The sequence below is a fragment of the Populus euphratica genome, unplaced genomic scaffold (genome assembly GCF_000495115.2).
Source record: "Populus euphratica unplaced genomic scaffold, PopEup_1.0 scaffold568.1, whole genome shotgun sequence".
In the NCBI taxonomy this organism is placed as follows: domain Eukaryota; kingdom Viridiplantae; phylum Streptophyta; class Magnoliopsida; order Malpighiales; family Salicaceae; genus Populus; species Populus euphratica.
Window position 1 is genome coordinate 22,736 of NW_011500226.1, and position 26,943 is coordinate 49,678.

Consider the following 26,943-nt stretch of genomic DNA (forward strand, 5'->3'; position numbering starts at 1 on the left):
TAATGGACATAATCCATATTTGGTATTTAAATTTTTGACATCGGTCCTTTTTTGTAAATAAAAGAGACATGTCGACAAAAATTATTTTGATATTGCTTAGAAATGGGTATATCCATTCTTGAGAATCAGATTTTGACCCATGAACAGTGATATGATAAAATGGGTGTTGGACCCGCGTCGTTATTTATTTTAAATTTATTTTTGTTTTTTTTACATACAAAAAATTTACAAGTATTTATATATAAAAATACTATAAAAAGTCATAAAAAATTACCTGAGTGCCACTGTATAGGTAAAAGACTGAAATACCCTTGGATTTCTCTGAATTTTATGAAAATGCCACTGGCGGCGGGTATGGCTCACTCGCGGCTACTATTGGTGGCGACGAAATTTTCCAGTGAGATTCCAGCCAACAGATGGTTGATTCTGGTCAATCTGAGGATGAGGATTCTGATAGTGGTGGTCTCGACGACCGTTGATGGCTGATGAGGGAGAATCGTCGACTTGAAGCTCGGTTGGTCGATGACTGTCGCGGCCTTTTTCCGGCTAGATTCGTCGGTGAAAACGTGTAAAACAGCCGAGGTTTTGCTTCAGAGGAGGTGATGCACATTACTCAATTTGAGGCCAGCTAAACTCTTATCAGATCTCTTTTGATTTTTTAAGATTAGATCTCAATTTTAATTATAGGTTGCATGATCACGTGATCACAAGGTTCACTTCTTAAAATTTAATTTTATTAGTTTTATTATCTTTGTTTTTTATCTATCTTATCACAACAAAATAAAAACAAAAATACAAAAAAAAGAAAAAAAATAAATGAACTTCACTAAAAATACATTGTTTTTAGAAAAATTTTATTTTTTAAAATACATGGGAAAATAGGAGTCAAAATGGTAACATGACATATCTAATGAATGTGATTCTTTTTTTTTTTTTTCAGGCATTTTACTTCATCAAGATAAATATTTGTTAAACATCAACTTACCAAAACCATAAATGTAAGTATTAAGAAAAAAAACTTGATATTTTTTACATAAATATATTAGAAAAAAAAATATACTACTTACAGGTGTAACATGAAACTTTTTGGAATTTTAATATATTAGAAAAAAAAATATACTACTTGCAGGTGTAACATGAAACTTTTTGGAATTTTAATTTGTTAACTAATTATACAATTATAAAAGAAACTTTCACATGAAAGAAAACAAATAAAATCATGGAGGAAATTTTTTTTTTCAAAACCTTCTTTTATAATTTATGTAATATTCCCTCTTAAAAAAATTGTATAAGACAAATAGTTTATTGATCAAACAATGAAAGAAATTTAAAGAAAAATATTTTACATAACTATAATGAGATGAAATTTATTTTCATAGAATATTCGCAACCATGAACATAAATAAAACTGCATTGTAAGCATATAGAATAATTAATGAAATGGTTGCTAAAATGCTGAAAAAAGCAAGAATCTCATTAAAAAATATTTATATCTAGTAAAATAGTATTATAAATATAATATTTTTTATTTAATTTAGTTTTGATTAAACTTCGAGAAAAAAAGAAATCTTGAATAGCATAATAAAAAAAACATATGATAATACCATAACACAGATATCATAAATCTCATTTAAAAACAAATTTAAAATTTAAAATTTATTGTAGTTATTTTATATTTATATAAATATAAAATTAAAGCCTAAAAAAAGTCAGGAATCTAGGCTTTATTCGCCAACTCTTGACCCAAAAAGAAATGGACATGCATATGTGAACCTACAATAATAGATTCACACATCAAAATTCTTTTTGTTAAGTTGGTGAATGACATATTGCATGTCTCAATTTTATTTAATATCAAATGACATATCATCTACACTGGTTTAATATAGACCACCTAAGTTGAGTTATCAGTTTTTTGGATTTAAAAGTTCTCTTTTAATTTAAAAATATCTAAAAACTCTCTAAACATTTAAATAAACTCATTTATGAATTTAAATTAGTAAAAAATCTAATAAAAAAACCAACATAAATTTAAAGATCTTGAGCTCTGAAATATATATTTTTTTTATAGAAAAAGGCCAAAAAAAATTTAATGGATCTATTCTCATAAAAAAAAATTCATTAATATTAAAATTAATTTTTTATTATTGAAATTGGATTAACCAATAATTTTTTCTTTATTTTCTTGTGGTCCAACAACCTTTTATTCTTTATCAAGCATATGAATTACAAAATAAACAGAATCACGTTATTTTATTGAAACAAAAATTTTAAAAGCTAAAGGGGTTAAAAGAAAATTCAAAGGAAAGTAGGTGTACCAAACTTTTTCTCCTTGTAACAAATTAAAAGGAATGGTTCAAAAAAAATTGATAATAAAAACAAAAGCTTAATAGAGACCATAGTAAAATATAAAAGATGTCACAGTAATCATGAATAGTAAAAATGTGATGTTTTTATTTATTTATTTATTTAATAATCAGGCTCCTTGTAATCTAAGAATACAAAAGGAGGCATCAAACTATTCTTTTAAGGGCTTAAAATTCAATGTTAAAACTTATAAGATTTTTGATATTATAAGGATGATTATTTTTTAAATTATTTTTTATTTTAAAATATATTAAATTATTTTTTATTTTAAAATATATTAAATTATTTTTAAAAATATAATTTTATATTAATATATTAAAATAATTTTAAAAAATATTTAAAATAAAAGTCAATAAATAAATAAATGCTTCCCCGTCTAAAGAATGAAAAAAGTATTAGAAACGCCACGCACATCAAAGCAGTAATTATATGCCACGTATGAAACAATGAGCCTCTTCCCTTCACCGGGTCCCCACTTTACAAATCCAGAAAAGAAAAGAAATTCGACGGAGGATTTCTTGCTTAAAAAACGTCAACAATTCTTCCAATTGAATTATCGCAAATCTCCCTCCCAGTCAAATTTCCTTCAAGAATGGGGTCAAGGTCGAGCGGAGGAGGTGGTTCTATTTACGGTGGCGCTGCTTCTTACAGATCCAGGTATTGCATGGTCGTCAAATTTAGGGTTTAAGATTGTTTTATCATATTTGTAATTTTTGTATTCCAAATCTTTGTAGAGAGGGACTTAGCACGAGACCGACGGCGAGCTCTGATGAAATACAATTGCGGATTGACCCGATCCATGGGGATTTGGACGACGAGATCACTGGCCTCCGCAGCCAAGTTAGGCAATTAAGAAACGTAAGCCCTTGTTCGTTGAAATTGTTGAGCTTGCTTAATTATAGAAAAGCAATTCCTCTGTAAAAGGTGGATATGTTGCAATTTTATTTGTTTGGGGCTGTAAATGGGGTAATTTATTAGGGATTAGGTTTTCTAATACTTAATTGCAAAAATAAGCCTGATTGTGTTGCAAAATTGGGCAGTTTCACTTGCTGTAGGAATTATGCACAGGAATTTTCTCCTTGTTTGTAAGATTTTGTATCGGGGCTTACTTCTATGAAATCTATTCCTACTCGTTTTATATCGGATTGGAGGGAAAAACTGGCTTTTCTTTAACAACTAGTGCAATTGAAATGTTAATTTTGAACGCCAGAAAGATGAGTTGTGGAGTGAATAAAATGACAATCAAGGTTGTATTGGAGACCCTAGGATCTGGATGGATTATCCTCTATAATCTTTATCAAAGGTGAACATATATGTGATTTATCAACTCTGGATTTGTGAAATTTAGAGATGTTCTTTTATGGGATTTAACAAAATTATCGTCAATTTTGGTTTTTGGATTTTGGATATGTATTGTTTTATTAAAAATAGAAACAAAACAAGGTTTCACATGAGGTTGTTCCAGCAATGGAAGGATTATGGTGGATTGATTGCTTTAAAGACTCTGGGGGAGTGCTTTCAGTTTGCAATTTGAGCACATTTCCTGCAAAAATAAAAACTGCTGTTGATGATTTTGCTAATGGTGAAGTGCTTTCAGTTTGAAATTTAACATTGTTTTCTGACGTCACCAGTTTGATTGCAGAATGGTTTGAAGTTCCCTTCCATTGTTATGTTCTGTTGGATTTAATTTAATAATGTGGTGCAGGTTGCTCAAGAGATAGAATCAGAAGCAAAGTATCAGAAGGATTTCTTAGAGACTCTGGTATATGCTTATATTTATTTTACATTTGTGCACGCCAAGTCTTCCATCTTTTAGTTTCTGGTTTCCTCAATATCGCTACTCCTAGGATGTTATGATATCCATTTGAATTGCTAGTTTGCGAAAATCAACCCATGTTTTTTATTAATTTGAAACGAGCACATTTGCTTTCATTATGTGAAACTATAGTAGATAAGGAAATGGTGGATAAAAGTACTGAACTTTAGAAATAGCACATTATATTGTAAAAAAGAAGAAGATGATTATCTGCACACAACTGACACTATTGATTCTCAAAAAAGAAAAAAAAAAAAAAACTTGAAACATTGAATTTTATTTACAGGAAAGGAATTGATAAATGAAACATTCATCCATTTCTAAAATCTGTAACTGTCTTCTGAAAGCTTGCTTTTAATTACATGACAGCAAATGACTGTGATGAAAGCTCAAGCTGGCGTGAAGAACAACATCAGGAAATTAAACAAGAGTATCATCAAGAATGGTGGAAACCATATCGTTCATGTGGTTCTTTTTGCACTGTTTTGTTTCATGGTGGTTTACCTGTGGTCCAAAATGTCTAGAAGATGAGGTATATTGAGCACCAAAGTATCTGTTAAGCGATCAACACCCATCCTCTGGATGTACCAAGAGTCAAAATGCGGGTTCTATTGTAAATCTTCCCAGCAGCAGCTTCATTTGTAACGAGACATTTGAAAATTGTGTTCCCCCCTACAATTGTAGTTGAATGCTAGATTAATTTTGCATAGAGAGAATATTACTGCATGTATTTCCTCTTGTTTCTCATGTACAACAACAAAGCTTTATTCCCTAAAACTTAGCTGTTACCTTTCAACCGTGCCCTTTGATATAAGACTGTAAAATGCCAAGTGAACAAATAGAGTAGCACCTGCAGGCAATTGAATATGGCTTTGGCTTGTTAGCGTGGCTCCTGGTGGTCTTTTCCCATTATGCTTCTGATTCTGTCCGCGAAAACCATGTTTGTCAATTGAGCACCATGTCGGGATGCGGTGACATCGGAGCACGTCATTACTCTGACCTGAATGAGCACAACTATAAAAAGAATGAGCTGTTGTTACAACAATAGGCATTGAGCTTCTTTGTTATTTCCAGTTGGTTTTTCGCTGTTGGCGTCGCATTCTGTTAAGCATTAGCATGTTCCGAAGAAAATTTCAGTAAAGGAAAACTTGTTGGCCAGGAAGGAGCCATTCATTATAGTTAAGAGTTATATAAGCACTCCATTCGATCAAAAGGTTGTGCCCGAACTTAAAGTAGCTATCTCGGGATAGAATAGATAAAAGACAAAAATAGGTTTTTGAGGAAAAAAAAAAAGGTTTGTCTCTACCCGGAAATAATTTTTAGTGAATTTTTCATCCATCTAAAAAAGAGAGAAGGAACAGAAACAAATAATAACCAATTTTTCACAAATCTCTCTTTAAATATTTCGTAATTTCAATTTTTGAACATTCACACACACACACACTCTTTTAATAATATAATTGTATTAATAGTTTGATTTTTTTAATTTCATCAATTTAATATGACAAAATCAATTTTTTAAAATAAATAATAAATTATTTTGTATAATTTAGTAATTTGTAACAATTAGAAAAATGAAAGAATTAGACTAAATAACTTTTTTTTAGAAATTGAACATGAGTAATTAATTAACAAAAGAGTGATTTTCATTAATTAAAAAATATAAGAAGAAATGTTTTTACCATTTTATATTATGAAAGAAATGAATATCATTATTAAAAAAATTAATATAATGATTAAAAAAATACATAGGATAGAGAAATAAAAATTACCGTACATATCATAGAGAAATAAAAATTAGTTATGTTCTAAAAAGCATAGATTTAATAATGAAGAGGTGAGGGCTGAAAAATAACAAAACATGTGTATTTATGATGGAATTATTATCTTATATTTTGTAACTATGTTCGGTTTTAATTTTGTGTTGATGTAAGTATTTTATTTGACATAATTGGTTTGATTATTTATTTTATTATTAAATATATTTAGATAAATGATTTAATGACTTAGCAAATCATAATTTAATTATATTATCTTCTTAACAATGAATTATCTTTTATATGTTGATTACAAAAATAAAATAAAATAAAATAAATAACATGATTTTGATGAGTGGAGAAATTATCATTTTAAGCTAATTAAAAAAAATTCATTATAAAATATAAACTAAAGTGAAAATAATAATTTATATTTAAAATTAAAATAAACTTATCCTTTATTAACCAAATATAAAGACATTTATTTTATCTTGTGGATCATTATTAAACACAGCTCTATCCATGTTTGTCTATCCTCTTTGTTCTAAGTTATTTCTCTTATTTTACGGCAATAATCAAATGCCATATCACGTGATTAAGTTGAAATTTTGCTTAAATTAGCTGTGCCCTATCCTAACCATTTACTACCCCTGCAGTTGCCCCTAAGGTAACCGGAGACGTTAATCATCATGATTACTAGCATTTGCTGGTAAGAAATTGAAAGCTGGGTGATTTGCTTTCAGTAACAATAAAGGGAAGAAAAGTTTGGGATCCAATAGAGTGGAGGTTACAGACAAACCTGGTCACAGAAGGCGGAGCTACCTTCAATGTGCAGCCGTCCACCTTTTACACACTCTCTTGCAAATATGCGTATTACCGCTGCTGCGTTCTTGAATGATCTTGAACCTCTTCTCATGAGCAGCGTCGGCCTTATAACAACTTGAACTCTCTTTCACTGGTTTCTTGTCCCTTCCCTCCATGGCTTATGTCGCGAGGTCTTCTAGCATTTCATCGCAACAGATCGAAAACCTGAAGGTTCCTTTCCTTTCCCATACTTCCCTCGTTATGTCTCATGATCACAACTGTCTTCTCAAAGCAGTAAGGCCCTTCAAATCTCTCAATTCTAACAGCTCCAAGGTTAGCTTGCATGGGTTGCAGTAGCCGTGACCCCATTTTAGACCTCAACTCTCCACGATGGAACAGTGCCAATGTTGTAGGCTTCAAGCGATCCTTTTTTTTTTCTTGACCAACTAATAAAGGACAGTATGTACCGAGTTAATAATAATTTTTTTTTAAATATAAAAAAATCTTAATAGTATAAAGAATATATTAAATGATTTGAATTTTTTTATAATATTTTTATTTTTTATAAAACAAAACATTAAAACTTTTATTGAAGTATTCTAAATATTTTTTTTTATTTTTTATAAAAAAATATTTAACTATCATTAAAGTGTGTGTGTATATATATGTATATATGGGTTTGACAACCAATAATTTTTTTTCAAATGCAAAAACAAATATTAATAGTATAGAGAATATTTTAATTGTTCTAAGAGCACCGGTGAAACTAGATACAAGAACATTGAATTTGATAGTCATGCCAAACTTAAAAGCATTATGTCTGGTAGCTAAGCTTGACCCAAAAAACTTGGGTTTGGTAGTCATGCTTCATAATTTTTTTATTTGTTATAAAAAAATATTTAAACTACCTTAAAGTATTCAAAACAAAAACACTAATTAATTTTTTTTATGATTTTTTAAATTGTTTTGAAAAAAAATATTTAAACTACCCTTAATGTATCATAAATAATTCTTTTTATAAAACACTAATTCCCAAGCTGGACCAAATATCCTAAATAGAAATGCTAATTAATTTTTTTATAATTAATTTTTATTTTTTAAAAGAAACATTTAAACTATCCTTCATGCATTATCAATAATTTTTTTATAAATTTTTTCTATTCCATAAATATCCTTAATAGAAATCTTAATTTATTTTTTATTAATTGTTTTTATTTTTTATAAAAACAAACATTTAAATTATCCTTGAAGTAACCTAAACAGAAATTCTAATTTTATCCTTGAAGTAACCTAAACAGAAATTTTAATTATTTTTTTTAAATTTTTAATTTTTTATAAAATATATTTCAATTACCTTTGAAGTATTCTAAATAGAAATGCTATTTTATTTTTTATAAATGATTTTTATTTTTTAAAACAAAACATTTAAATTATCTTTTAAGTATCCTAAATAGAAATCCTAATTAATATTGTTTTTTGATTTTTTGTTAAAAAAATATTTAAACTATCATTGAAATATTCTAAACAAAAATTCTATTTTTTTTTTTATAAAAAACACTTAAACTATTCTTAAAGTATCATAAAAAAAATATGCTAATTAATTTTTTTATATAATTTTTTTTTATTTTTCTATAAAAAACATTAAAAATATTTTTGAAGTATTCTAAATATTTTTTTAAAATTGCTTTGAATTTTTATTTTTAAAAAATATTTAAACTACCCTTAAATAATCCTAAATATAAATATGATTATTGAAAAAAAAATACCCCTGACACATCGTAAATTATTTTTTAAAAAAATTTCTATTTTTTATATAAAAAAATTATTTTAAATAATAATCTTAATTTATTTATTTTTATTAATTGTTTTTATTTTTTTTATAAAAAAAAATAACATAAACAGAAATTTTAATTTTTCTTTTATTGTTTATAGATTTTTAATGCTGGTAGAGAAGCCAAATCTAATAGCTTTAAGTTTAACAATCATACTCTGACATACACAGGCCAGCAACTTACACTAAAAAAAAAAAATAGAAAAAACACCAGCCCACATAATCCCTGACAATCTATAATAAAATCTAAATTACAAATACTATATCTATAGTGTGATGAATTACATGATATCTGCACAGTATTTTCAAGTCTCTTAAAATATAGTATAATATGACTGACACGAATGTCAAGCCCTTCATGAGCGCGGCAGATACTAGAAGAGCCTCAGGGCATACGAGTTCTTGGTTGCTCTTTTCCACCTCCGTACTTCTTCACTCAACCCAGTTTTAGATGGAAGTGGTAGAAACCTGTAGCCTTATTGTAACTGCATCAACTTGGCGCAAACATAAATTTAAAAGAGGGAATAATAGAAGATGCTAAATCGCATTTCCAAGTTCAGCAGTTCATGTTCGAAAACAAAGGCCAATTGTTTATAAGGTTTAGAATCAAGATCCATAATTGACGGTGGCACTTTGGAAGTTGAGAGTAGCAGTCGCATTCCAATCCCGAGGGCATCAGCTATGGTGCAACTTCGACATTATTACTTCTCTGCTCAAATAGTCGAGTTCTTTCATGCAACTCCCTGAAAAACATTATTGGGGTTAATTTGTGAACATGACTGCTGAAAGGAATTACGGTCAAATATGCCGAAAAGAAATGACTTTATATTTACCAGCTATGGTTAAGTTGCTCTATAACCATTTGTGCCCGGTACCCACTGAATATTGGAGTTAGGGTGTGGTTGTTTTGAATCCTCTCCCAGCTCACAAAACAGTGGAGAAGAGCAGTGTTAGTGGTGTCAGTCTGTCAGCAGAATCAAAATGCTCTACACAGATAGTTTAGCTGAGATGTTAGATGAACACTGCTGCTCTATTGGGCCAGTGAGTCCACATAGTCTACTCCTCTTTGGCTCCAACATCTTTAACATGGGAAATCGCCACTGCAAGAGCGTCAACCAAACCACATTCACCATGCTCTTCTGACATGCAGCTCAAACTATCAGATGGATGCTGATTCAAGTCCTCTTCAGGAGAGCCAGCTCCCACCTGGTTTCCAGGTGACACAAATACAAGTGCATTTGCAAGTTGGCAGGAAGTTGCAGCACCTTGATTCTTTGTTTTTGATCTGATGGACACTGTCTTAAAGGTAAGCTCCGTGTAAAACAAAATCCATGATTGCCCTTAGAAGATACCAATTAACAGTCAGTTAAATAGACAGAAACAGCAATAAACTTACAAAGTACTCCACATTCCCACCATCAGAGAGTCCAAGAAATGAATCAAGATCACAAACAATGCACAATTCGGGAGAGTTAACAACAACTTGGTGAAAAAGGATTTAACCATCACCTTCGCAGAAAGACAAGGTCCCATGGATGGTAAACCTAGTGAAAATGGTATCCCTAAGTTCATGCATGTGCTTTAACATCTCAAACAAATTTACACTATCAGAAACTGATGCAGGAAGAAAACAATGAGATCAGAATTACAAATTAGGAAATTTGGAGCTGCTTTTACTCAAAACCAGCACTTCAAGGCCAGGAATCGAGGACTGTCCCACTATTACTTTGCGGAGCCATTGCAAATTGAGATTAAAAAGGAAAGATGAAAAGATTTTTTTGGTTTGACTCATAAAACAGGACACATCATGCATCATTTATCTAACTTAGCATGGCAGTTCATCACAGGCAACGCACAGAAGATAAAAATTCTTCTTTCAGTGAGAGAGGTAGTAACCCAGAGAGTAAATACTCTGATATAAGTGAACAATGGAGATTTCTTTGAGGACGTACACGCTGACAATCACCTAAAAAGCTTTACATGAAGTTACTGCTAAGCAGACAAGGGCCACAGAGAGGTTCCCTTAAAATGCGAACTGCCTACTCATTAAAGAAGCTATTGACATCCTAGAAAATAGGATATGCATTTGGCAACGTTGTAATCACTAAAATGCAATATTTCAGAAATATTTACCCTACATAGATGACATCAAAGGCTACTAGATCTAGATCAGAATAGCAGCTAAGCACAACAAACTTTTTACTTAATTGTATTCTCATTCAAGAACCTTCAAAATACTTTAGATGGCATTAAGAGTTGATTAATATTAGATTACAAGGGATCACATGCAGCATAGAATATAAAGCTTTCCTCCTTTTTTTTTTTCCTATCTAGAAACTACATGTGTGTGTCACTAATCATGCATACATGTGTCGGAAGGGGAGGAGAAAGAGAGGGCTGCAAAAGAAGCCTGAGAGATTCTAAAGACTCTGGAAAGTGGTCTCGAGGGGAAACGATTCTTTGGAGGTGAAACAATAGGCATCGTGGATGGCTAGATTGGAATCTGGGCTTGAATGGTTGAGGAAATTCTGGATGTAAATCTGATTGATGAAGAGACTATACCTTTGTTTAATGCTTGGTTTCATGATTTTCTAGAACTTTCTATTATCAATGAAGGGGCGACTCCTTATGATAAATTGCTAGAGCACAACATACACTACACAAGAGATATTGACAGCCACATCTACCTGAAAGAGTGAAGCCTTCAGCACCATCTATGATCGCACATGCTTTGATGCACACCATCAACAAGTCATCTGGAAGTACTCATCAATTATTCATGATTAAGCATGGCGCAAATAAAAAGAGCTTTGCCAAATTGGAGAGCAATTGTACCCTTCTGTTTTAATTTATTTGCAACAGTAATTTAACAAAGTACTCCTGGATGAAATCCATGCTGTCAATGTTTGAGGGGCCAATTAGCATCCATATGCAGGATTTCACAACCCTTGTGTCCCTCTCTCTTTTGTCCAATAACGCCAAAGCTTCAAAGATCTTTCAGATTCCTACTTCCACTTCAGCTGGAATGACGAAGAAGCAATTCCTTGTATCCATGAAGTGATGATATGAGGTGGTGGTGAAGATGGAACACAGCTTTGATTGGTTTTGGGATGGTGAGAGTTTTGATTCCAGCCAAGCAAAGCACCAAGAAAGCCAGGCATTTATAAATATTGGTGAGGAACAACTTGGAGAAATGGCTATACAGATATTAGAAGGAAATTGAGTCATAATAACAACCTCCTAATAAATTCTACATAAAAACGTTCATATCCAACCATATAATATAGCACCAAATAAACTTGAGATAAAATTCTTGTTTCGGTTCAGGTAACACTAAAACCATAACCTTCAGTTATTAACCAATATATCCGAAAGAGAATTTGTTTTTCAGCAAAGAAAGAAAACACCCTACCCATTTCAACTAGGTCGGAGCATCATCCATTGGTTTCAATTACCAATGCCATCTCCAAATCTACTGCAATGATCTATGCCATCTCCAAATCTACTGCAATGATCTATGCCATCTCCAAATCTACTGCAATGATCTATGCCATCTCCAAATCTACTGCAATGATCTATGCCATCTCCAAATCTACTGCAATGATCTATGCCATCTCCAAATCTACTGCAATGATCTATGCCATCAATCACGAGTTCAAGGCAACAAGGGCAGAAGTTTCATCATCCAGCTCAATCCTATCCTTCTCCATCATTTTAAGGATGTCCCATGCTGATCTCTGAGCATTGAGGTACATTCTAAGGAATAGTTTATACAAAGGTAAAGTTGCAACACCCAAACCGTGAACAGCCTTAATATAGTGATTTGCATCTTCAAAATTTCCATGCTTCTCAAAGTGCTCTGCAATGGCCATCAAAATACTGTGCGATGGCCTCCACTCACAACGTTCCACCTTCAACACAGAAAAGCCTTTCTTCATGGCATCAATGGCTTTATCCATCTTTTGGATTTTTACCCATCCCTCCATTAGAATCTCCCACGTCTTGTAATTTGGGCACCCACCTCTCTCAACTGTATGAAGATGAAACGATTCAGCTTTTCCCATCAGTCCATTCCGTACATATGCACCTAGAAGCACATTGGAGACTCTAATATCATACTTGAAACAATTTGTCTCCCATTCTGCAAATACCTGCTCTGCTGCTACAAGATCACCTACCTTAACCAAGCATGAAATTACGCACATATAATCAGCACAAGGGATCCTCCCACCAACCGCTTTACTTGCTTCCCAAAGCCGAAGAACTCCCTCTTTATTCTTCAAAGATGAATACAACGTAATGAGAAAGAAGTAACCAAGCCGGCCATTAGTAGACAGCTTCATCTCCGCATCTTTAAGCACCAAAAGAGCTTTATCAACAAACCCTGCCTTGATATAAACATTAGCCAAACTAGCTAGCGTACTCCACCCCACCTCAACATTTTCATCACTCACCATTTCCTTGTAAACCATCTCCGCTTTGGCAACCTCAAAGACCTCACCAAAGGCACCCATCCAAAGATTATAAGAAAGAACATTTCGACATAACTTGTTTCGCTTCATCTCTGCAATCACAAGAGGCACTTTCTCATACTGAGACAAAGCCATGTAAAGCTTCATCATCTCATTGTACGGATGAGGGGTCACAAGGAGGCCCGAGGAACTCAACTTGATCATGAAACTCTCAGCTTTACTGATATCTCTTTCTTTCACATAACCATGTAAAAGAGGCAAAGACGCAGCTTTTTTAGAGCCTGAACCGGTAATTCGTTCAAAATACTCTCCAGCCTTATTTAAACCATTCACTTTAACAATCAATTCCATCATTAAAGCATGATGCCCCGGCGTTATGCGAAAGTTGTTTTGATTTTCCATCCATTGTAATATCTGTGAGCATATATATATATATATATATATATATATATATATATATATATATATATATATATATATATATATATATATATATATATATATATATATATATAGATAGATAGATACTAACAGATTCTATATAAAATAAATCCTAAAGAACAAAAACGGCAGAGGATAAAAAAGGGTACCTCAAGGGCTTGTTTGTAGCGCTTAGATTTAAGGAGCTGTTTAGAGATCAAATTGAGCTGGGAGAGCTTAACCTTGTTTCCGTTGTTGATCCAATCTTGAAGCACTCTGCTTGGGCTTTTCAGTCTCAAAATTTCAGTTTCAAGGCGGCTGCTGCTGCTGCTGTTATGAATATATTTATACTTGGTGCTGGCTTTACTGATTGGTAATAAAGATTTAAAGAGGTTTCTTGCTTCGAATTGAAGTTTATGGCAGTAACTGTTATTTCTCAGATGATTCGTTATCATTGACCGAATCGCCATGGAAGCACAAGCAGCTGCGTCGTTTGATTTTTTTTCGCAGCGAGCAATTCTCTCGCTTTTCCTTGTTCGGCCTGAACTAAACGTCGCCGTTGTAATCGTACTATATTTTAATCCTAAAAAAGGTTCAGTTCGCCTCTTTACTGAGTAGCATAGCCTTGGGAATTTCAATAAGTTGGGGCGGCAGGCTGGATTTTTGCCTTCTCCACCCCATTCCAACCTTGAATCAGACCTTTTTGGTGGTTCCTTGTTCCTATTTATTAGCATCCCCGGAGGTTTTTTTTTTTTTTTAATATGCTTTAATACATTTATTTAACATTTATTTATGAATAAAAAAACTCATTCAATCATTATATTTTATATTTTATATTTTAATAAAAATAAAAAATAATATTATTTAACTTATAAAATAAAAAATTGATGGCTGGAAAAATATTTTGATTTTTTGTTAAATTCTGTCTAAACTGGAATCCTAAACTAAAGCGAAATAAGAATCAATCAAATTTTGTCATTGCATCCAGAATAATCTATAAGAAATCCTTTTTCTTTCCTTGCCTTTCACTTTCATTTTCTCACATTTTCTTCTTAAACTATATTAAAAATAAATTTTTTTTATGCTATAATACATTTATTTATTTATAAGTAAAATATTATGATATTTTAATAAAATAAAAAATAATATCATTTAACTTTGAAAATTTTTTAATAGATCAAATAATTATCAATTAATTTTAAATTAAATTCATACTTAATAAATCTAAACTGATTCTGTAAGACAAACTGGAACTCGATCGACTTAATAAATGGTTCAATTTGGATAAGTTAAAAAATTAGAATAAAAAAAAACTCAATAAAACTTATGACTTAAGATTGACCTATATTTTCTTAAATGTATTTTTTAGATAAAAACCCTTATATATATATTAGTTGAGTATTAATCATTTTTAAAATTTATTATATAAATATTAAAAAAATATTTTATTTTTTAATATGAGATTTAAAACCTTTTAATATATATACTTTATATTTATAAGAAAAAAATATTTTTTTATGCAGGAGAAAATTGTTTTTGGTTTAAATACTTCAATATTAAAAAATAATATACTAACAAAATATTTTTTATTGTAAAATAAAAAAAATTTGAAATAATTTTTTAAACTTTATTTTATTTAAATATGTATAAGCAATATTTATATGATTTATTTTTTAATTTTTTCATATAAAATATTAAAATTTTATTTTTTAAAATTTTTGAAAGTTAACCCATATAATTTAAAACCAAATTCTTTAACTAAAAACCCTCAATTGATCTAATATCCATAATTAAATTATCATTCCATCCAAAATAATTAATAGAAAGTCATTATTATTATTATTATATTCTGTCACTTTTTTTTCCTCATATTTTCATCTTAAACTTCGTAAAAATAATAAATAAAACCATTCAAATCTATACAAATTCAAAATATAAACCCAAAAGTGAACTTGCCATTAGTTTTTATCAATTAGATGCGACCATTAGAATAGCCTGGAAACTTCGGGATCTGCACTAAGGTTATTAAGACTGGGAGATGGTTATTGGGATATATCTAACTTTATAAGGGCTTAAATGTAGTTTATCCAAACAGGAAAACCCCTTGCCTGCCCCCGAAGCACGCAAAACATTGCATTAAACCCTAAACCTCCAGCTGTAAAGATTTATGGAATCGGTGGAAACTCGATGATTCCTGCCAAACACGATGGCTTCATTTTTTCGCTGATTATTATCATTATTATTATTCTTTTATGTTCTTTTAATTTTGAATTGTAAAATTTGTTTTCGATTCCAAATGCGACGTTGCAGCTGGCTAGGACTAGTAAGTGAAATGAAATTTGAAATTTCTACTCTTCGATTGACAACAAAAATAAATTACTCTCTCAACTGAATTTCGTTACAACAAAGCAGCTGTATCTATCTCGTGTTGATAAGTTATATGGCAATTTATGCTGTGCAGTGCCGGCGGCATTTGCTATCATCCACCGCGGTTGATCGTGGGGATCGCCTTCGAAAAGTCTCGTCGTTTTCTGATAGATGTAAGCTCTCTCTGTTACAATAACAAACCTGATACAATGAATCTTGGCTTTAGCAGCAGCAGCAACAATCTGTGGAGCCTGATGCTAATTTTTGCGCTTTTTTTCTTATTTTTTTGTTCTTTGATAAGTTTTGAACAGTTGCGGCCATTCTATTAGCAAACCTCCTAATTTCAGAACTACAGAAACTCATTTGATTAAACGGAGATACATTCATGCCACAGGTTTATAATTTAATTATCTATGAGTATTTTATTTTATTTTTAATTCAAAACCTAAGCTTGCTTTTGTTTTTTCTTTCTTTCTTTCTGTATAGGAAGTTGCAATGCTAAGGAACGCAGTTTTTACGAAATTCTTGGTGTTTCTGAAAATGCTAGCAGAGAAGATATCAAAACGGCTTTTCATTTGGTGAGTGATTTTGAGAATTTTATGTCCTGCATCTTACTTCACTTGTTAATTGGAGTATTAGAGATCCATCAAGCTTCTGTTTGAGTGGTTGGCTTTGCTTTGTATTTGCAGCTTGCAAAGAAGTACCATCCGGATGCAAATAAAAATAGTGCTAGTGCGAAAAGGAAATTTCAAGAGATTAGGGAAGCCTACGAGGTCCATACCATTAATTCATCAGCAAAAATGTTTATTCTTATCTTCGCTTTTAATGTTTATTTTAAGTGATTATTTTTCACTATTTAACTGCCAAAGTTAGTATTTTTTTGATGAGGAAAAACTTGTAATTACCAGACTTTAAAATGGTTGTTGATCTTGCTGAAATTTAAGTGATTTATTTTTTCATGTCAGACGCTGCAAGATTCTGAGAAGAGGGCACAATATGATGCGGTAAGAAGCTTCTTTTTTACTTTTATGTATTTGGTTTTTAATATTGGTAGCTTGTTGAATTTCTAAATTGCTCAAACTCGCCAGTCAGCATTGGTTATCCTTCGCTATTATGCAATAATTAGTCTGAACATTGGAGTTTGTGTTTCTGTTATAGTTTTAAACTAACTGGATTTCTTCTTATTTTTCATGGATCATATTTTCTGATGAAGATGCGTACTGGAGGTTTCAATTATGGTGCTGATAGTGCAGAGGGATATGGTGCTGATGATGCAGCGGGATTTAGATATGGTGCTGGTGATGCAGGGGGATTTAGATACACTTATCGAACTAATTTCTCTAATTCATTCCATAAAATATTCTCTGAGGTACACTGTACTAGTTTATATCCTTTATCTTCCTGTAGTATGTTTCTCTCACTTGTCCAATAACTGAAACCACAACACATTTGATTTCTTGCAGATCTTTGAAGATGAGGCCAATCATTTTGCATCTGATATTCAGGTGAACTTCTTTCATGCCTTTAATTTCCAATGCCTGTTCTGAACTGACATATAGTTTGCATGCTAAAAACTCGTGTTGTATTTTCATATTTCATAGGTTGACCTAGTTCTCTCCTTTTCTGAATCTGCTAGAGGATGCACAAAGCATGTGACTTTTGATGCATATGTTCCGTGTGATTCTTGTGGTGAGTAGAACTATTATTTTCTGGGAATAATTGAATTTGGGTAATCTAGCAGCAAAAGGCTTTTCTGTAAATGAATAGTTCTTTTCTATCTTTGCAAAAAGCTTGGCTATTCAAAGGTCATTCATGCATATTCATTGTGAACATGAATCAACAGTAGATTTTTTCTTTACTTTTTAATTGCAACAAAAGCACTGCAGTAGTGAATAAATCTTTTGAAACCCCTATACCTTTTTCATTCTTGACACAGAAATTTCAATTTGTGAATTTTTATCTAAAAAAAGAAACATATGGTAAGTTAATTGTTTCAAGATATCAGTGGACAATTATTAATTTTCAACGGTGAAAATTTAAATCAAACTCAGATATCCTCTGCACATTAAACATAGGGTTACAATGTTCTTTTTCACTTCCTGAAAAGTGCTGGGAGTGAAATTTCTTTCGGCAGACAGACAAAACAGGTTAAAATTGAAAAAGGAAAAAATCAGACATGATTGAAATTCATATTTTTTTATGCTATCCGTTCTCCTTTCAAAAAGTCTATTGAAACTTCTTTACCCAGTATAAATGATTGATTTTCCTCCTTCCTGTCAATCCGAAAATACACGATGTAGATGGTCATGGCTATCCAGCAAATGCCAAAGCAAGCATTTGTCCTACTTGCAGAGGTGTGGGGAAAGTAAGTGTTCTGAGGATCTACTCTGATTATAATTAGTGGATAAAAACCATGCTGTAATGACCCACTTTTGTGAAAATAATTTTCTTTTCTGCTATTTAGGAAGGCTGGAAATTTTATATCTATTTGTTTGTGTCTATTAACCCCCAAATTTACATCCAGGTTACAATTCCTCCATTTACATCAACTTGTAGCCATTGTAGAGGTTTGGGCCGGATAATTAAGGTCTGACATGACTTCCAGAGTTTAACTTCTATTTTTATTTTGGAACTATTGGTGATGATTTATCCATTTTCACAGGAACACTGTATGTTATGTAGAGGATCAGGGGTTGTTGAAGGCATTAAGGATGTTAAAGTTACAATACCAGAAGGTTTGTTTAAATTCATGTGATTAATGAAACCATGCTGGGGTACTGGGACCTGAGTTTAAGTTTTTTACCACTCAATAATAGGAGGAAAAGGAGGTTAATAATTTTTTCATTTAGTTTGTCTTCTGATAATATTTAAAGCTGTTTCCTATAGATAGTTGGCTAAATGAGCCCTTTTGCTCAATGTCCTTACATTGAAGACTAACTGCAGTATTGTGAAAACGCTAAATTTGTGATTGATGAAATTGTAGGGTTGTGTTGGGAAGTTCTGTTAATGATGCTGCTTGTATGTGTTGTGGGTAGAAAATGCATCATTATGGTTCACTATGCAGTCTTTTAAAGAAAAACTATCTATAACAAAAGGTGTCTAAATGAATAGCTTTATAAAAAAAAACTGAGAAATTAAGCTGAGGATGCAGACTTTTAAGCATTAGAGTCCAATCCAAAGTCAAAGTCAACAACATATGATTTTTTTTTTGTGCAGAACTTTCTTGATGCATATCATCTATCTTCATGAAAAAAATTATTATTTTTTGTTATTGAAGTTCATCTGTATATGTAATTTTTCCAATTTCTTTTTGTAAATGGATTAGGTGTGGGTTCTGGAGATACGATCCGTGTGCCAGAAGCTGGTAATACAGGGGGACGGGGAAGTCGATCTGGCAACTTATTCATTAATCTTAAGGCACATCCTTACCTTTAGTTAAATTTCCTCTCTCATGCAGTGAACTATCTTTCATTTCAACCTTTATATTTTATACAAGGGACCATATTAGCATTTTATAAAGGCAGGCTTTGTGTTGATTTAAGTATGTCCTATTAGTCCGAACCTGATGCAGGACCTGAAAATTGACTAATGAATCCTCAATAGGAATCTGCTTGGAGACTTGCTCTATTTGATTTCCTAGGCTTGCACTACGCTGTCTTCTTCCTCCATTGATCTGCGATTCTTGTGGCATGAGAACTTCATTTGTAGGATTTTCTCGTCAGCTGTTATATCTACAAAGTTGCTTTAACTTTTGAATAAATTAGTCAGGATGGAAAGAGTCTGTATGTGGTGCTAGCTGCAAACACCATTGTCTGGAATATAGTGTATGAACGTGTTCCAAAGTCTTACCTTCAATGGCTGTTTCCAAAAACATAATGTTCATTATTCGTTTAAGAGTTCTTGTTTCCGATGCTTTATGAAATTAAGTTTGCTGTGCTAATGCAGGTTGCTGATGATCCTGTCTTTTCTAGAGAAGGTGCAGATGTTTATGTTGATGCTAATATTAGTTTTACACAAGTGAGAACTGAAATCCTATGCAAAATTCTTGTTGAGCATGTGTCCTTTTGTTGTTTTATCTATGTGACTTGGTGCAGCACTTTCAAGTGTACTTGTTCCACCCACCATCAAAATATACTGTTTCTATTTGTTCAAATTAGTGTTTCATTTCTTATTTGTTGAGTCATTCCACCCTGATCAGCATGAATCCTTCACTCTGATCAAAGCAATAAGTACCATATATTAGTTTTATGAATTTGGACACAAAAGAACAGTATTTTTTTCAATTAATCAAGGTTTGTATTTTTGTACAGGCAATTCTTGGTGGTAAGGTTGAAGTACCAACATTGTCAGGGAAGACACAAGTAAATGTAATAACCTTTTACCTCCAACTTAATCTTTACATTTCTTTTAAATTATTCTAGAATCAACTGCTTCAATGTTTTACTGTACATTGTCCAATGAGTTGAGGGATGTTTTGTTGTTCAACTTGGTCATTGTTTTCACTTGAACTGCCAGAGCCATGCTTAATTGGGGATACTGCCTATGAAAGAACATGCAGTTTAAGATGTATCAGCCTTCGCTAATTTTTTCTGGTATTTGAAGCAAGTGAATTGAACAAAGTTTTTCAAAAATTGGCCTATGTTATGTTATGAAGACTAACTTGGCCCTGAATTTTGATATCATTTGTATTCATTGCCATGGAAAAATCTGGAAATGTGATCACAGGGGCACAAATTGTTCACCCATGCTTTTGTTAGAATAGTCTTTTTAATTTTAGGTCATATTAAATAGTAATATTTCATGATTTCGTAAGTTCAAATTCCATGCTACACCCAGTGATGTTAATACCATTTCCCAGTTTCCATCCTCTCTGAAATCTAAACTTGCTTCTTCTTTTTTTTAATATATATGTTATATCACACCAATTTTTATTTGTTTTTGTAAGCTTTAGACGTGTCTCCACTATTTTAGCACCAATTTTTATGCTCTGTTATATTTCACCGGCAGATACCAAAGGGAGTTCAGCCAGGTCAACTTGTGGTACTAAGAGGCAAAGGTACATTGGATATCCAAATCCTGCTTTAATTTATTCTTGCTAGATTTCCAATAAATATGATTACAATTTCAATTTCCTGCAGGTCTATCAAAGCATGGTTTTCTTGTAGATCATGGAGATCAATATGTGCGGTTTTGCATTAACTTCCCCATGTAAGCCTTTTCAATTCAACCAAGTAGTCTTTAAAGTAAAATATTGTATAATGTCATGTCCTGTTTCTATTTGAAATTATAGTTTGCACCTGAACACAAAATACATGGACCTTGCTTGGCCTGGCACCTAGAATGTGGTTTTAATGTGCAGCACCTTCTGGCAGAGAGGTTATTGTTAAATTGTGACTGTAAATATGATTTTTTTTTTTTTTTACTCTCAGAACGCCCTGTGAATTTTACAATTATCAGGTCTGGAAGATCCAACAGTATATATTGGTCTATTTTCCAATCATGTTTTATGTATTCATTTTCTTTCTAAATGTTTTTTTTTTACTTCTATGTATCCAATAACTTTGTATTTTTGGATGTTATTTGCTGCAGAATATGCAGCAAGATGCAATGTCTAATATTTTTTTCACGTTTTATTGTGATTTTAGTGCAATTAATGAGCGCCAACATGCTATTTTGGAAGAATTTGCCAAGGAAGAGATAAAAAATGAAAATGACACTTTCAATGAAGGAAACTGGTAAGACTTGTTTGTTCTTCAGAATATGCTTGCTATCCACTGCTTCATGTTCTCGCAACATTGCTGCCCATGAAGACCATATGGATAAGGAGTAGGCTTCATTCTAATTGCATATTCATGCTCTCACACACTGAGATCATGGTCTGTATATGACTACTAAGTATTTGGACCTATGCCTGAATAGCTTACCTTACTATCACTGAATAGTTTATGAGACCACAAACACTTGTAACCATCGTCTTGGAGACAAATTCAGAATTGTACCATTACAGTAGTGCTTGTCAATTGAAGGCTTTGTTCTTTTCTTGCTCTTGTTTTGTAAAATTTTAATTTGGACAATCATTCATCAATTGGCCCTATATTTGACTGCATCCATGGCTCATTTGGTAAATTTTTTGTTCTTGCTGTAATGAACATCCTGAATTGGATAACAGGCTTTATCAGCAGCTATGTACTGGTTGAACTTACAGGTGGCAGCAACTTCTTGAACGGGTGACGGATCCTAGGTTTATGCTAAAATTTTCTATGCTCATGCTAATCCTGCTGTTCCTTAACAAAACCATGATTTGAAAGCTGACTCACGGTGGCTGCTGGAGATACATGCACCAATTATGCTGTCATCTGTTGTGGAGCTTTACTTTTATAGATAGAAGGTACCGATTTCTAACACTTAAATAGAAGCGTTTCTACATTTGATGGTTGTGCTTGAAAATGTAGGACCGATGATAGTTATTGATTATAATGCTTTGTACCTATTTGTGGCACGGAAAATATTATCCAGAAATTGATTAAAAGTTGTTCGTAGTTGACCACGTTAATTTATCATGTGCCTCAATGACGTTGATTTCTGCTCTCCATAGTAATACCGTGATAGGTTTGTATGAAGTAGGGATAAAGATTCAGATTACTTGCAAGCAGCGGAACAAAAAACGTACACTTTTTTTCCCCATTCGATGCAAATGATGTCGTTGTAGGTGTGGAAGAATGAACAAATACACTATTTGATGGGCAGGCATGCTTCATCATGGAAGAGATGGATACTATTGGAGCCTCTCTCTCTCTCTCACCCATGCTGGTGGATGACATGAAGGGATTGCTTTACCAATAATGGGGACACTACCTCACGGAGCTGGGCCTTGCTCATGACTGCGGTGATTTAAATATGCCAGAATGATATACATACCTTCTTTTTTTTTTTAAAGTATTTTGTCTGAAATTATACGAGGGTCATGGTGTATACAAGAGCATGAACATGCTAATCTGACCTAAGATTGTCCATTGTAATTCAGACGGTTGGAGCCCAGTGAGAAGCTTCCAATGTATCTCAGAACGGGGTATTTGTCCATCTAAAAGCATAATTTCTGCCGCTCTCAGTTCAAGTACAATCAACTTGGTAACCTAGTTTCGTCCTCCACGTTTTGGGAATAATTTACTATTTGTCTGATTTTTAACCTCTTCGTCTTCCTTTTTTCTTTGAACTCAGTTAATCCCCTTGGTTAGTTGCAACCAAGTTTAAAAACCTTGAAGGAAACTTCGCCACTTTCTCAAGACAGGAGTTTTAAAAAATGAATCTGGAATGGCATGATCTAAATGGATTGGTGGATAATTACTCTGTTTTTCCGACCATATATAGAGTTGATTCTGCCAGTTCCTTTGTTCATGTTAATATATATGGTGTCTGAGATTTGAAGAAGTGAGAACCGAAATGAAGGCTCTCATTGCGATGAACATGAATGCGTTTTAAAAAATCTATATATATGGAGTCTGAAATTTGAAGAGGTGAGAACCGAAATGAAGGCTCTCATTGCGATGAACATGAATGCGTTTTAAAAAATCTGGCTATTACAGCACTGTTGCAACAAACGCTCAAGCATTTCCTGCCGGATTATTACTTGGAGCCATCGAAGTTTCTGGAGCTGCTAGTTTCTTTTTCTTGTTTTCTTTCATCTCACCATAGAAGTAAGAAACAAAGCCCCATAGCGAGAGTCCAAGAGCGACACCCTTCTCTGCTTGAAATTTCTCTTGGAAGAAAATAACTGAGAGGATTTCAGTGGCCGGAAGGAGAGCAGAGATTAGAATACCGGATAGCAAAGAGGAGGCAGAAAAGATGACTCCTATGGCTCCCAAGAAGAAACACTGCCAGATAATTGCACTCCACACCAGCACTACGTAATACTTGACTTCTCCCAGCTCAAAGTTTCTTGCTTCTCTTGGAATCGCCTGTAAGAGAAAAACCTCAAGTGACATCCATATGACGGATTTTAAACATTTTTTTAAAAAAAAAAACACATGGATCGGCAAAACTACTCGAACACTTGCCATAGCCATGCCCGAAATTCCTATTTTACCATGCTGGTGTAAAGATAAGTTGTTGTTTTTTCAATCCAGAATATATGTAGAATCTAAACTCTACAGGAAAATTCTTATTTTATCATGATTCTATATGATGATTTTAGCAATAATATATTCTGAATATATATAGACTCTAAACCAAAATTCCACCAGCTTTTTATTCGCTGATCTATTCTCCTTATTGTCTATAGAATGGAATGGAATGGAATAATTAGAAGGCCGGCAAGAGAAACGGCTATTACTGAGAATAGAAAGATTATATTTTAGAAAAACCAACCTGGAAGTCTTTGTTAATGAGCATCCCTACGGTACAAAAGACAGTAGCAAGCAAACACATAACCATCTGAATCTCCATCACAAGCGTGTAGTTCATTTCCTGCCTGGACTTCTTGTATGTCAATTCCACCAACGGCAAGATTAAGCCATACAGAGCAGCAGCTACAAGCGTCATGATAAAACCCAGTATATACTCTCTACTCGATTCATGAGCAGGCTTGTCACTACCTGTATGCATAGCCAATACTCCAGCCCCCACAGTCAGTAAAACAACAGCGTTTATTGAATAAGAAGTGAACTTTTGTTTAACTAGAAGGAAAGCAAAACCAGCTGTGAAAGCTAACTGTGTTGCAATAATCAGAGCAGAAGTTGAAACAGGAAGACGGGCTACACCATAAGCGTAAAGATAGTCATCCAGACCAGTAAGGACACCAATGGTGGCGGCAGCAATGAACAAAGGAGGTTTCATATAAAAGAGTCTAGTGGTGGGGTCGGTTGCACGGCGGTGAAAGTAGGACAAGGCAATGGGGATTAGAATGATGGGCCAACCGCCCGTTTCAAGCCAGGCAGAGAGCCAAACACGTTTGCCTCCATGGATGAAGTAGAGGCGCATTATTAGAGGACCACCACAGTTTCCTATGGATAGTACGAGGCAGTTGAAGATGAGAAGGGCTTTTTTCATGGTTGTTTTAACTTGAGTCTCTTCTTTGGCCTCCATGATGAATAAAGATGAGAAATTGTACCACCGTGAGAACAAATTGCGCTCCTATATAGGGCCACCGATACAACAAACAACGTGAGTGTGTTGGTTCAATATATATTGAGAAAGCAAGTCTTTGGAGTCGTCAAAGAGAGGATAGTGTAGAGATTGTTAGTAATGGACATCGTGAATATCCTCTTTTTTATCCCAGTTTTTCTCTTGTTTTTCAAAAATTATATTTTTAGACCAATTTAAATTTTAGAATTTTATCTAATTTATGATGATGAAAACAAAAAAGAAGAAGAAGAGAGTTTAGAAAGTGAAATAAGAAGGAAAAAAAAAGAGCCTAAGGTGATTAGGAACAAAGAATATAAATTAAGATTATGTAAAACAGAAGAAGAAAAATAAATAGTATCAAACAAAATTTGAAAATTAATGAAAGAGATTCTACATATTAGAAAAAGAAAAATTAATTAATTAATTAAGAATCCATGGTAAAAAAGGAAACAATATAATTGACTAACATTCTATTTTGCAAGGGATCACAAACATTATAAATAAAAAAAATATTCAGACAAAGATATTGTAAACATAGAGATTGGAAAAGAGAGACTCTTGCCATAAAATCTAGTCAAACAAAAAATATAGAAAAGAGAAGTAATGAAGCACGAGAAAAACAACAAAAAAAAACAATAGCAATCCAAATTTTCTAGCAGTAGACTTAAACTTCTTAACCGTCGATCTTCCATCTCAAGGGAGGGTGGTAAGGAAGAGGAAGAAGTTGCCTACCATGCAGTGTGGTCCATGCATCCCAAGACTCGATGATGTGTGACAAAAAGGCACTTCATTATAGATTGGTTGTCCTGTACGTGTAACACACTCGCTTATACTATTTTTTTCCAGCACCTTTTTTTCTTCAAGTTCCACCCTCTTCGGTCCAAATCTAACCAATCTAACGAATGGAAAAGGTTAACTTTAATCTCATATGTGATTTATTTGTTGTTAAAAATCTTTTGTGATTTGTTTTGTTAAATTTTGAATTGCAAATGTATGCAGTTTTTAATAAATTCACAATGTATTTATAATTTTTTTTCTTTTCATGTTCAATTTATTCATTTATATTAATTAAGGTGGTTAAAATATTTACATAATTTATGATGAATATACATGGTAAAATAATTAATTTATAGAGGGTTAATATAAATTAGATAATTAAAAAAACCAATTTAAATCTATGTTATTTGTTATTTCAAATCTTGCCCCCAAATCAAGAAAAAAAACATGGGTTAAACTTTGTTGTCAAGCTAAAATTCCAAATCATTATCCTATGAATTCTTACTTCTAAATAAACATATGTATTTAGTTTAGGTAAAATAGGTGTTTTTATTATAAAATCAAATAATAATGTAGCTTATTTTAGTATAATATTTGAGATTGATTTTCATCTTCCTTTTAATATAACCAGCTCTTTACCCAAAAATATCTAAAGATTAGTTAGGGTTCATAGTAACTATAAAATTAGATAGATTGCACGACTAAAAGATTGATATTTTTTTTCAAGTATAGGAATGTTGAAATAATAAATAACCCAGCAAGATTGGGGTCGAACCATAAGAAAATTAATTATATAAATTATAAATAATGATGATGAGTTAAAGAGAATCTTGAGATGTAAGATTAATATAAAGATTAAACAATAATAAAAATAGTTGTCAAGGTTAGAGGATCCATCAATGGTATTTCAAACAAGTATAATATAAACTCTTTTTATTACTCAACTAGAAACCCAATATAAAGGAGGTTCCAATCGGATAATTTACCATTAATAGCTCATTATAAATTATTAAGATGATTATATTAATTATCTTATTTAAGTAACACCAAACTTTTAACTATTGTCAGGAATTTATGATACTAACTTATATTAACAGCACATCAAGTTTTTTTTATAGCATAGGTGTAGATTATACTATACGGTTGGCTATGAAGGATCAAACATTTATTGTACCAAGTGTTATACAACACAAATTTAGATTAACCATTTAA

At 32.3% G+C, this 26,943-nt stretch overlaps 4 protein-coding genes across 11 annotated transcripts; 2 read left to right on the forward strand and 2 right to left on the reverse strand.

The window, feature by feature from the left end:
- Positions 1-2,762: 2,762 nt before the first annotated feature.
- Positions 2,763-5,043, forward strand: LOC105112376 (bet1-like protein At4g14600). Its single transcript, XM_011008068.1, has 4 exons — positions 2,763-3,024; positions 3,102-3,225; positions 4,073-4,129; positions 4,553-5,043. Exons 1-4 carry the CDS (start codon positions 2,960-2,962, stop codon positions 4,712-4,714), a joined length of 408 nt encoding a protein of 135 aa, XP_011006370.1. The 5' UTR covers positions 2,763-2,959; the 3' UTR covers positions 4,715-5,043.
- Positions 5,044-12,144: 7,101 nt separating this feature from the next.
- On the reverse strand, positions 12,145-14,159 carry LOC105112379 (Tetratricopeptide repeat (TPR)-like superfamily protein). The gene is made up of 3 exons (XM_011008072.1): positions 13,638-14,159; positions 12,220-13,461; positions 12,145-12,189 (listed from the first exon to the last, which is right to left on the reverse strand). The coding sequence occupies exons 1-2, from the start codon at positions 13,935-13,937 to the stop codon at positions 12,223-12,225; spliced, it is 1,539 nt and encodes a 512-aa protein (XP_011006374.1). The 5' UTR covers positions 13,938-14,159; the 3' UTR covers positions 12,145-12,189; positions 12,220-12,222.
- A 1,329-nt stretch (positions 14,160-15,488) lies between these two features.
- Positions 15,489-23,007, forward strand: ATJ1 (DNAJ heat shock family protein). 8 transcript variants are annotated; one of them, XR_839749.1, is made up of 21 exons: positions 15,491-15,790; positions 15,929-16,007; positions 16,136-16,228; positions 16,321-16,412; positions 16,524-16,607; positions 16,800-16,838; positions 17,048-17,126; positions 17,157-17,203; positions 17,298-17,339; positions 17,436-17,523; positions 18,135-18,199; positions 18,359-18,421; positions 18,497-18,569; positions 19,160-19,251; positions 19,780-19,851; positions 20,145-20,201; positions 20,842-20,890; positions 20,973-21,042; positions 21,480-21,569; positions 22,040-22,222; positions 22,444-23,007. XR_839749.1 is itself a non-coding variant. In XM_011008070.1 (19 exons), the coding sequence occupies exons 1-19, from the start codon at positions 15,764-15,766 to the stop codon at positions 22,029-22,031; spliced, it is 1,359 nt and encodes a 452-aa protein (XP_011006372.1). In that variant the 5' UTR covers positions 15,491-15,763; the 3' UTR covers positions 22,032-22,144. The 8 variants fall into 8 exon arrangements, 1 of the variants encoding a protein (XP_011006372.1); XR_839746.1 differs by having other exon boundaries at positions 15,493-15,790; positions 17,048-17,203; positions 22,430-23,007; XR_839744.1 differs by having other exon boundaries at positions 15,493-15,790; positions 17,048-17,203.
- A 296-nt stretch (positions 23,008-23,303) lies between these two features.
- On the reverse strand, positions 23,304-25,078 carry PUP3 (purine permease 3). Its single transcript, XM_011008069.1, has 2 exons — positions 24,199-25,078; positions 23,304-23,789 (listed from the first exon to the last, which is right to left on the reverse strand). Exons 1-2 carry the CDS (start codon positions 24,913-24,915, stop codon positions 23,436-23,438), a joined length of 1,071 nt encoding a protein of 356 aa, XP_011006371.1. The 5' UTR covers positions 24,916-25,078; the 3' UTR covers positions 23,304-23,435.
- Between the last annotated feature and the right edge of the window lie 1,865 nt (positions 25,079-26,943).

Excerpts from the sequence above, each read along its gene's own strand:
- LOC105112376 (XM_011008068.1), top strand. The coding sequence starts at position 2,960 with ATGGGGTCAAGGTCGAGCGGAGGAGGTGGTTCTATTTACGGTGGCGCT. Across the intron at positions 3,025-3,101 it reads GCTGCTTCTTACAGATCCAG|AGAGGGACTTAGCACGAGAC; the intron begins GTATTGCATGGT and ends AAATCTTTGTAG. Across the intron at positions 3,226-4,072 it reads AAGTTAGGCAATTAAGAAAC|GTTGCTCAAGAGATAGAATC; the intron begins GTAAGCCCTTGT and ends AATGTGGTGCAG.
- LOC105112379 (XM_011008072.1), bottom strand. The coding sequence starts at position 13,937 with ATGGCGATTCGGTCAATGATAACGAATCATCTGAGAAATAACAGTTAC. Across the intron at positions 13,462-13,637 it reads GCTACAAACAAGCCCTTGAG|ATATTACAATGGATGGAAAA; the intron begins GTACCCTTTTTT and ends ATATGCTCACAG.
- ATJ1 (XM_011008070.1), top strand. The coding sequence starts at position 15,764 with ATGCGACGTTGCAGCTGGCTAGGACTA. Across the intron at positions 16,229-16,320 it reads GAGATACATTCATGCCACAG|GAAGTTGCAATGCTAAGGAA; the intron begins GTTTATAATTTA and ends CTTTCTGTATAG. Across the intron at positions 17,204-17,297 it reads TCCATAAAATATTCTCTGAG|ATCTTTGAAGATGAGGCCAA; the intron begins GTACACTGTACT and ends GATTTCTTGCAG.
- PUP3 (XM_011008069.1), bottom strand. The coding sequence starts at position 24,915 with ATGGAGGCCAAAGAAGAGACTCAAGTTAAAACAACCATGAAAAAAGCC. Across the intron at positions 23,790-24,198 it reads TCATTAACAAAGACTTCCAG|GCGATTCCAAGAGAAGCAAG; the intron begins GTTGGTTTTTCT and ends TTTCTCTTACAG.